The sequence below is a fragment of the Triticum aestivum genome, chromosome 2A (genome assembly GCF_018294505.1).
Source record: "Triticum aestivum cultivar Chinese Spring chromosome 2A, IWGSC CS RefSeq v2.1, whole genome shotgun sequence".
Lineage (NCBI taxonomy): Eukaryota > Viridiplantae > Streptophyta > Magnoliopsida > Poales > Poaceae > Triticum > Triticum aestivum.
Window position 1 is genome coordinate 508115267 of NC_057797.1, and position 11026 is coordinate 508126292.

An 11026-nucleotide genomic window follows, 5' to 3' on the forward strand; every position below is an offset into this window, starting at 1 on the left:
TGCCGAATTTGTGCTCCGTTATATGGCAGCCCGAAAGGACATGGATGGCGAATTTTTTTACAAGTACACCACTGATAGTGAAGGGCATCTGCTGAACATCTTTTGGGCAGACGCACAGTCTCGGATTGACTATGATGCCTTTGGTGGCGTCGTGATCTTTGATAGCACTTACCGTGTGAACAAATACAACCTGCCATTTGTCCCCTTCATAGGAGTGAATCACCATCGCAGCACGACCGTGTTTGGCTTTGGTATTGTCTCAGCTGAGACCGAGGCATCTTTTGTGTGGTTGCTTGAAGCATTTTTGGAGTCAACGCAGCAGAAACATCCTAGATCAGTAATCACAGATGGTGACCATGCAATGGCGAAGGCAATAGCGGCGGTTTTGACGGCCAGAATTTACCCCAGGGTACCATAAAAGAAAACTAGACGCGAATCTCTCCACGGCCCCACCGTCCGAAAAGAACAAACAAAAAATCAAAATATCTAAAACGGAGGTGTTTCTGAGTTCTCTGGCTGCAAAACGGGCATCAAGATCTCACTTCGCCATGGTCATTATGCTATCACCTGAAGCCGTGCACTGATGCTTATTTTAAGCGCTCCGTGATCCTAGTTCCTAGATACCGGAGAGATATTTATTAAGCGTCAAGCTTGGTGACCGGTGTGACTGGCGGAGGACGGAGGGAGGGACCGGCCGGCCGAGTTCTCTAGCGTCGTGGTCCCTTCCCCGTGGACATGTCCGTTCGCTTTCGCTTGCTGTTCATCAGGAAAAAGCAAACGAGAAGTACAAGGGACCTGCCAGGAGGCTCTCTCTCGACCGTTAATTCAACAACTCCCGTGTGACTTGATATCCTCGCACCTTTTGCACTACCGAATTCGAAAGAAAAAACTTTTGTTCTGCCTTGGACCATGTAGGCATGTACAACCACTTTCCGAGATATGTCTGTCTGTAGAAGGTGCAGGTTGTATTACTTCAGTTAACAAGAAAAGCTGCTGTTTAAAAACAGGGCCATTGCCGTTCATGATTCATACCGACAGCCAAGTAACAAGTAGTATAATGATGCTGTCAACTGGCACACAGGAACTCTCTTGTCCTAGTTGTCACATTGCATGCTTAGGAGAAGATCACACATTATTGACTTATTTCCTCGACATTATACATTAAAACCCCAATTCTGTGTTTTTTGAAATATTATACTCCATTTTGGCAGATGTACATACCAGTCGTCCAATTGCTCATGTTACGACAGTAACAAAAAACATTAGCTTGCATTTCCGATGGTGTCTAGATTAATTCTGGGAGGCCGTTCCCTCTGTGCTCCTGATCACTTCCTTTGAAGGGAAAACAACGGCCGCTATAGGTTTATCTGCGTACCCGCCACCTTCGTCGATGATGAACCTGAGACCGTCCACGTGGAGCTTCCCATGATGCCCACTTACAACGATGGTCTGCTTGCCGGCCAGATCCTGGAAAAGGAAATCCGTGTATCAGCACAACTGCTCATAATCCCGATAAATGTACAGACCATGGACACCAACCATGTAGCCATGAATAAGTTAGTGGCAGCCTATGAGCATGCACCATGTGCTTGCTGTTTCAGTTAAAATGGGCTAAACCATCCCAAGTTCCAGAGTGACAGTCAAATTGGTGTGATTTCTGTAACCTAACCTCACCCAATGCACCTTGCTGCTAGTTTAAAGCATATTAGAAGCAGGACAGTTGACAACTGTAATCAAATTTCCTGCATGCCACACTTCTTCTATACAGATCACCGACGATCTGTGCTAAAGAAAACTGGTTCAATAATTTGATAAAAGGAGAAAATGGCACTTGTCAGTACTTGCATCATAGCAAGCAAAGATTATGTGCTCACACATCTGGTGAGAAAACTCTACACTTTCATTCAAACATTGAGTGCAAGATCTTCAGATCAGTTAGCAGCATTGTGCAGACTATGTTGGTCTCTTCTATATAATCTACAAGGACGGTAATCGAATTGCACTGAACTTTTATCTTGTTTGCATCTACACACTACACGAGTGTACTGAGTTAGCTGCGACACCAAATTCGACACAATAAACCGGAGAGTAAATTGTTCGTCTCTGGCAAGATATAGTGCAATAGGATCACATATTAGCTCACCTGTGGTATGTTCCAAACATCCTGCCTCCCGCTAAGCATTTGAACTTTTGGCACCCTTGTGTCTCTAGTTCTCAAAACTCTAAGCTGCTCATTCAAATCCAAGGACTTTTCCAGGCCGGCATGAACCGCGATCAGTTTGCATAGAATCTGGCCTCCATCTGTATCAATACGAACGTCTTCCTGCAATACAACGATAACATGAAACACAAAAGCAGAAGTACATTTTGCATCTCTAGTATACTTTGCACTAGAAAAGAATGCATACCTCTTCATGGACCCAAACCAAGTCATGCAGAAACTTCTTGTGCTCCTCAGGCACAGCTTTCATGAGATCTACAGTGTAATTAGAACCGCTGGCAAATTAGAAACTGCTTGGTTAAATTATGGTGGGTGCAATACTGTGACAGTATGTGGGCATTAGCCCTTATAGGAAATAATTCCAAGAAAATATCGAAGGCCCACTGTGGTTGCATGTATGGGTGGGAAGTTTAGTCTTACATGTAGAGTGCGGGAGAGTAGAGAGCAACATAAAAGGGACTCTTCCCTAAAAAACCATAAAAGGGACTCTCTGTCTCATCCCGGCTTAATAGGAATGATAGACTACTCATATCAACAAGGTACATCTTCTTTTCTGGGAGCCCATCTGAAAGAACCTCAAAATTAAGCGTGCTTGGCTTGGAGAAATTTGAGTATGGGTGACCAACTGGAAAGTTGATCCCGGGTGCGCATGAGTGAGGACAAAGTGTGCAGGAAAAAACTAGTGTCGGTCTGTGTGGCCAGTGTAGATCCTAAGTGGTAGCCAGGCGCAACGGCCAGGAACCGGTGGGTTTGGCCAGGCGTTACAATTGGTATCAGAGTCGACCCTCGTGGTTACATGGGCATATGTGGGTCCGGTGCGCTGAAATGTGGTGCATGACACGTGTGGCCCGTCGTGGCACATGTGCCGGACTGGACACATAGACGTGTGCCAAGAGGGAACATTCCTGCTGGACCGACGAGGATGTCGGTTCACATCCTGGATTAATAGGAATGACAGACAACTCATATCAACAAGGTGTACCTTCTTTTCCGGAAGCCCGTCCAAAAGAACCTCAAACTTAAGTGTGCTTGGCTTAGAGCAATTTGAGGATGGGGAATGGGTGACCGACTGGGAAGTTGATCCCTGGTGCGCACGAGTGAGGACAAAGTGCGCGAGAAATACTAGTGTTGGTCTGTGGGGCCAGTCTAGATCCTAGGTGGTAGCCAGGCGCAACTGGTGGATTTGGCCGGGGCGTTACACTCTCACTCCTTGAGCTTGAGAAGAGCACTTATACACACGCGCTCCTCCTCCGCCGCCCGCAACGCAAAGCGCATGCGTGTCAGGTTTCGTGAACAAGCAAGGCTCAGACCCATGCCAAGTGTGCGATTTATTTTTGCACATTGGAATGGATAATTAATTATTATGAATTACGAGTCATAAAGAAGCACGTTAATAATAGCCATTCCCAATTTGTTCGGATGACTAGGACGTGGGTTGATTGTACCGACTGACTACATAAAGAGGACTTTCGTGACCCAAGGCATCACCAGTCAGATTGAATATGCCTCTTATGCTCGAACCACCCCACTGTTCCTCTTGTTGTGCTATTCTCGGCTTCCCCTCTCGGTGACTGCGTGCACGGAAGGGCGGGCCTTCGGAACCGCGCCCTTTGCAAAGGGTACATTATGTTAATCCTTTCATTGGTTCACGTTCATTTGTTGTGCATGTGAAATTCATAGATATGTCGGTTCTATGTCTCGTAGGCACTCACATGACTAGTTTATAGTATGCGATTAAAATTGTTACTCCCTTCGTTCCTAAATATAAGTCTTTTTAGATATTCCAATATGGACTACATACGAAGCAAAATTAGTGAACCTACACTCTAAAATATGTCTATATACATTCGTATGTAGTCCATATTGAAATCTCTAAAAAGACTTATATTTAGGAACGGAGGGCGTCATGATACTATGTTGGATTATAACAATTCACAAATTCGCTGATTACTTCAACAATCCAAACACCTTACATGTTCACAATTTTTGATTCAAAGATTTGTTGCTGCTCTGAAAGTGAAGTCGCTTATAGGTGTGCACTTTAAGTGTTGGCAAACAGAAACCATCTTGTGTGGCTCACAGCTATGAACGTGTTCTGGGTGTTGACTAGCAATCCTTAAAGAGCGCTTACTCCTGAACATGAGAATGATCGGGTACAAATTGATGAGCGTGCATTTGGATACGCGTAATGGCAAGAAACTGTGGGATGCGCTCGAAGTTAAGTTTGGCGCAACTGATGCAAGCAGTGAATTGTATGCTATGGAGCAGGTCCATGACTATAACAAAAACCATCTTGTGTGGCTCACAACTATGAACGTGTTCTGGGTGTCGGCTAGCAATCCTTAAAGAGCGCTTACTCCTGAACATGAGCGTGATCGGGTACAAATTGGTGAGCGTGCATTTGGATATGCGTAATGGCAAGAAACTGTGGGATGCGCTCGAAGTTAAGTTCGGCACAACTGATGCAAGCAGTGAATTGTATGCTATGGAGCAGGTCCATGACTATATGATGGTTGACAATCGTCCCGTGGTAGGACATGCTCATGGGATACAATGCATTGCTAAGAAACTTAAGCTCCTTAAGTGTGTGCTACCCGACAAGTTTGTCATTGGATGCATTATTGCTAACCTTACTCCATGGAGAAATTTTGCCACTTCTCTGAAGCGCAAGAGACACATAGCATCTATATTGAGAATCTCATTGGATCTTTGGGTGTTGAAGAGAACAAAGGGGGCTGAAAGACAGTCTAGCGTCAATGTGGTGCACAAAAATCCCATGAGTTCCAAGGGGGAAAATGTGGTCTTCAAACTACCAAGTTCGAGATGAAGCAGAAGCAGGACAAGGATATGTGCTATGTGTGCGGTGAACCTAGCCATCGGGCTATCAAGTACCCATTTCGCAAGGGCGTGAAGGGCCAGCCAAGAATCCGGTCATTGGCAACACTGATGATGTAGTACTTGGGTATGGTAATGTACCTATTGTCCTTTCTGCTTGCCAGCCTACTGATTGGTGGGTTGATATATGTGTTAGTATTCATGTGTGTGTTGATGTATTCTTGTTTTTTCTTGTTACTAGGTCTCTCGGGATTTCCACCATCCTAATGAGAAACGGCTCACATGCTTCCGTTCGTGGTGTTGGCATGGTACATCTAACGTTTACTTCAAGGAAGATAGTGCAGCATGTGAACAATAATCTCGTTAGTGGTTGCATTCTTTGCAAAGATGGATTTAAGTACGTTTTTAAGTCCAATAAAGTAGTGTCAAAGTATGGACCTTTTATTGGTAAAGGCTATGAGTGTGGAGGTTCATTCTGCCTTTCCCCATCAGATTTTTGCAATAAGGTTGTGAACCACATATGCACTAGTGTCAACGAAACCGATACTTGGCATTCGCCACTTTGACACAATAATTTCGGTTAAATGACATGGGTTGCCACAATGGTGCCAATAGGCCAAGTTTCTCTAGTGGAATCATCAATCAAAGTCATGAAATATTTATTTCCACCTTTTGTCAACGCACCATCCCTCTCACATAGATCAAAAAGTATGAGCTGCGACGGTGCCAAGTTTCTCTTCCGGCAGCTTTGAGAGGCTTGCAACAGCTTAGCACTTGAGCCTTTTGGTAAGGTGAAATTAGGGATTTGGGCAAGGCGCGTCATAGAACCAAAATTAATGTGACAAAGTCATGAATGCCGGTCTCGGTAACACTAGTGCATATATGGTTCACAACCTAATTACAAAAATGTGATATGTAAAGGCAAAACAGACCTCCTCACTCAAAGGCTTTACCAATAAAAAGCACATAGTTTCACATTACTAATTTATTGAACTCAAAAACCAATTTAAACTCATCTTTATGAAGGATGCAACCAATAATGAGATTATTATTTATTGAGTGCACGTGTTGCACGATTTTTTCCGAAGTAAACTTCAAATATACTATGTCAACACCATGAATGGAAGCATGTGAACCATTCCCATTAGGTCAGTGGGATCCTGAGCGCGACTTGGTAAACAAGAAAATAAGGAGATATCGGCACACACATGAATATTAGCTCTGATATCAATCCATCAATTGGTAGACTAAGAAACATAAAGTAAGGTATATTACCGTACCCAGGTGTTGTATCATCATTGTTGCTAATGGCAGGTTGACAAACTTTGTTCTATACTAGTTGACCCTTCCCGTCCTTGCGAAATGGGCACTTGACATCCCAATGGTCAGGTTCATCACACATAGCACATATGTGTCCTTGTTCTGACCCTTGTTCTGCTCCTTAAACTTGGTAATTTGATCAGCCACATTTTTCCTTTGGAACTCATGAGATTTTTCTGCACCACACTGACGCTAGACTGTCTCTAAGCTTCCTTAGGCTGGTCATAGTGGGAAGTAACTTAGACTAGTAACATGCATATGTTACTATTCTATGTTAGTACCTTCATAATGGGTAGTAATATATGTGCGGTATCATGCAAGATTTCATTTATTCAGATGAAGACTCATTTTGCCTCAGGGTGCAGTATGTTACTAGCTAAGTTTCTCCCACTATGGCCAGCCTTAGTGTGTGTATATTTTGCTTTCACGTACACCCAAAGATCCAATGAGAGATCTCCAAGCTTCGGTGCTTTAGAGAAGTGGCCTAGTTTCTTCATGGAGTAAGGTTAGCAAATTAGGATGAGCATATAAACCGATGACCGAAGCACCTGCCCGAACTAACCGGAACCGAATCCGAATACACCGAAGCCGATTTATTTGATCAGATCTTCAGTCATCAATGCTGCAAGCATAGTTAGTTTGGTTAGTTCGGGTGTTCACCTCGAATACCTGATACACCGAAGTACCGAAGAGACACCAACAAAGAGGCCCAACTCCAGATAGAACTTCGGGGTCCATGGTCCAATAGCTCCACTGCTTGACACCAAATGCGATGAAACCCTCCTCCTGAACATGCACGCACCCTAGCAGACATTCTCATCCCTGCCCTGTCTCTAGTCGCCCCTTCTCTGCTCCTGTCCCCCTGAGACATCCAGATCCCATGCATAGGCATGTCTAGAACTCGATTTCTATGCCAAACTCCCGCGTCGACAAGTTGCGTTGGCTCACGCATGAGCCCTAGTTGCGGTGCGCCATGTTCCCTCTGTCATGCGGAATCTCGCAGCTCCCGCTTCTCACATAGCTCGCTGTCCTTTTGAAGGTCAGATGGTTTGGTCCTTCCTGGTCGTAGTCCAATAATGGGCTTGGGCATGCGCCACCGTTGTTTTTCATGGGAGATGTGTTGTGTTTGGTCACTTGAAGCTCAGATTTTATGCATCAATTGCGTTTTACAGAATATCAGTCATGATCTGTGTTAACCGAGCACCAAAATGATGTTTTAGTGGACAAAAGTCTCGGTTAGCATTTTTTTAAGAAACCAATCGGTTAGCATATTCTGAAAACTGAATTTCTCCACACCCAAAACACCAAACCAATCGGTTCGTGGGAACCGAATGCCCGGCCTGATTAGCAATAATGCATCCGGCGATAAACTTGTCTGAGTAGCCCACACCTAAAGAGCTCAAATTCCTTAGCGGTCGCTTGTATCTCGTGAGTTTTTCTACCACGGGACTGTTGTCAACCATCCTTAAGTCATGGAACTGCTCCATATCATACATACAGTTCATTGCCTACATCAGTTGCGCCGAACTTAGCTTCGAGTGCATTCCACGGTTCCTTGGCATTACGCATATTCAAATACGCGTATACCAACTTGTCTCCGGTCACGCCAATGACGGCACCCACAAAGTGTGGCGGCATCCTTGAACACTTACTCCCATTCAGAAATAAGCATTCTTTCAGGTGTGCTAGCCAATACCCAATAAACATTCATAGTCGTGAACCACAAGATAGTTTTTGTTTGCCAACTCTTAAAAAAACACCCGTAAACATGTTCAGTTTCAGAACAGTAGCAGGCCTTAAATCAAAATTTGAGTAAACAAATAAAGTTTGGGGATTGTTGGAAATAATTAGCATTTTCCAAATTAATTTAATGTAGGCTAATATCACGATGATAGTGCTATAAATATTAATCACATATTGTAAACTACTAATTTGATTTCAGTGAACATAACTCAATACCTATACGATATTGATTGTGTACTCTTGTATTGCCAAAAACAGGGTGATTGTTAATCTAAATAAAGTAGGCATTGCAATGTTTCCACGGAAAAAATAATGATCATAGTTCATAAGTATGTAAATAACGGCAATGTCAGGAAAGTGCGCTATGCAGACTTTCTAGAGATGAAACAGGTGGTTGTCAGTACTGTGAAGTGTGAAGTGGTCTCTATGCTCCAACACTGTGCACTGCAATGTTGTAAGAATGAAAACTGGCCCTTCATACTGGAAGGTGTTCTGTGTTACTAGTACTTCACAGTCGATGAGACACTATTCCGTCAATAAAATATTGACAAAGTGGAACATGTAAGGGTTTAACAAAGGCTCAAATCATTTGGGGTCCGTTAATGACTTTGACTTTAATGTCCATATCTCTAGTTTATTATATGATCGTTTCTTCGGCAGTGACAATTCACATCATAAGCAATTGAAGTATGAACACTAGTATTATTTGGGTCAGCATGGAAGCACATTTAACCAAATTGATAGGGGGGGATTCCTAGACTGACCTGGTGATCCATGGGCGACGCCGTAGGACTCGAAGGTGGGCTGCGCATCGTAGATAGAGCCCTTGTACGGGAGGCCCTTCTTGGGGTTCCACCTCTCCTTGATGACGCCGCCCCATCTCCTCCCCTGCACGTGCATATCCTCGTGCCCCGGCCCGCGGAACCAGCCCTCGTGGGCCTCATTGTCGATGTATTGGTCCCAGGTGGCGGCGAAAGGGGAACCGTCGGGGGGCGGCGGCAGCGCTCCGACGAAGGCGGCGAAGGCGAGGTCGTGGTTGCCGCAGAGGAAGACGTGGCGCTGAGCCGGGTGGCGGGCCGGGAGCGCGAGGAGGAAGTCGAGGACGCGGCGGGTGTCCGGGCCGCGGTCGTTGTAGTCCCCGAGGAAGATGACGAGCGCGGCGGCGAAGGCGTCGGCGGGGAGCGCGGACTGGAGGTTCGCCCACAGGCTCTCCAGCTTGGAGATGTAGCCGTGGACGTCACCCACGCAGATCACCGTGCGGGGAGGAGCCATCTCACCGGCGTCGTTTCCCCGTGCGCGCGAGGACAAGGTGGGTGGGAGGAGAAGCGGCAAGGGCAGCAGAGAACCACATATGCGGAGGAGATCGGTCGAAATCGACCTGTTTGGCAGCAATCGCTTGCAATTTTGTTGCCTTGCGAGGGCTGTGGATGTGATCTTGCCGATATTCCCTTGGAGCCTAATCCCGGGAGCGGAAGATGTAATTACCATCTGTAAACGGCGCCAAGTCCGTGTTTGCACGTGCCGCTGCTTGCTGGTTCGACCCGATCGGATCGATCGATTAGAGCATCTCTAACCGCGTCCCCATCACACACTCTCTCTAAACGTTTTTACCACGCCCGCGTCAAAAAAATGGCCCAGTCGCGTCTCCAGAAGCCCGTTTTTCGCCGGCTCGGCCCAAAACTGATGCCAGCGGACCCAGGCCGAACCCGACTTCCTGGGGCGTCTGGGGCGCCGGCAAAAACGAAAAGGACGTGTGGGTCCGCCCTGTCGGCGAGGCGAGCGCCTCTTCCCGCCGTTTCTTCTCGTGTTTTCCTCTTTCCCTCCCGTACTCTTCCTTCCTCCCGCCAATCTCCCTCCCGCTCGCTTCCCTCCCGCCGGCCGTCATGCCACCGAAGAAGTACGTCGCCCCCCGCGCGACGGCAACCGTGACCGTCTCCGTCACCCAACCGAAGCAGAGGAAGCCGAGGGCACCGCCGATCAAGCCACCGGGCATGTCAAACGCCGAGTGGAGGGCTGAAGTTCAGCGGCGGGAGGATGTCGCCACCGACCGGCGGAACAGGGCCATCGCAAGAAGGCCCGCGACAACGCGGCGCGCGCGGCTGCGACTGCCTCGGCGGATCAAACCGAGGCCGAGGCGACTCGCGCGGGGATGATGAATACACCCGGAAGCCACGCCCAATACGCGCCCTGGGGCCAGCAAGGCGTCGGCTCTCCGCAGCCATGGGAATCGCCCTCGCCGGGCTACGCCGACGGGGACGCGCACGGTGGGTTACCCAAACGTCACCTTCCCCCATGGATACCCGGCCCAGCGCACGCCCTCTCCCGCCTTCGCCGGCGTGCAGTACCCTCCATACAACTACTCGTCGTCCGCCTACGCTTCCTCCCCGACGTCGTCGCTACGTCGTGGCCCGCTGCCCTTCTCGCACCTCGGCGACACCGACGAGACCGAGGCCGACACGGACGACAGCATCGCGGCAAGTTCGGTCGCGGCCGCCGCGTCTCCCGGGTTCGTCACCCAGGACGAGGTGGTGGACCTCAGCGGCGGCATGGACGGCGAGCTCGGCTACGTCTACAGCGAGGACGGGCAGGAGGAGCAGGAGGAGGAGGAGGACGACGACGACGAGGAGGAGAAGGAGGAGGAGGAGGAGGAGTACACTGGTCATTTCTGATGCCCCAACTCAGCAGACCCCAATTGCAGCAAACAGTATGATTATGCCAGTTGACATAGCACCAGTTGTACGACGCAAAAACCCCATTCCAGCAAAGAGTACACCAAATCCAGTTGGCAAATCCCTTTTCAAATCAGAGAGAGCCCCAATTGCAGCACATAGGACCCCTGTTCCATTTCTTCCCAGTTTAGAAGACGAAGCTTATGTTGTTGTCAGAAACTTTGTGCGCATCTTTCCT

General features: G+C 47.5%; 1 protein-coding gene across 1 annotated transcript; it reads right to left on the bottom strand.

The window, feature by feature from the left end:
* Window positions 1-1114: 1114 nt before the first annotated feature.
* LOC123189138 (tyrosine-protein phosphatase RLPH2) lies at window positions 1115-9589 on the bottom strand. The gene is made up of 4 exons (XM_044601481.1): window positions 8884-9589; window positions 2409-2476; window positions 2144-2323; window positions 1115-1467 (listed from the first exon to the last, which is right to left on the bottom strand). The coding sequence occupies exons 1-4, from the start codon at window positions 9389-9391 to the stop codon at window positions 1291-1293; spliced, it is 933 nt and encodes a 310-aa protein (XP_044457416.1). The 5' UTR covers window positions 9392-9589; the 3' UTR covers window positions 1115-1290.
* Between the last annotated feature and the right edge of the window lie 1437 nt (window positions 9590-11026).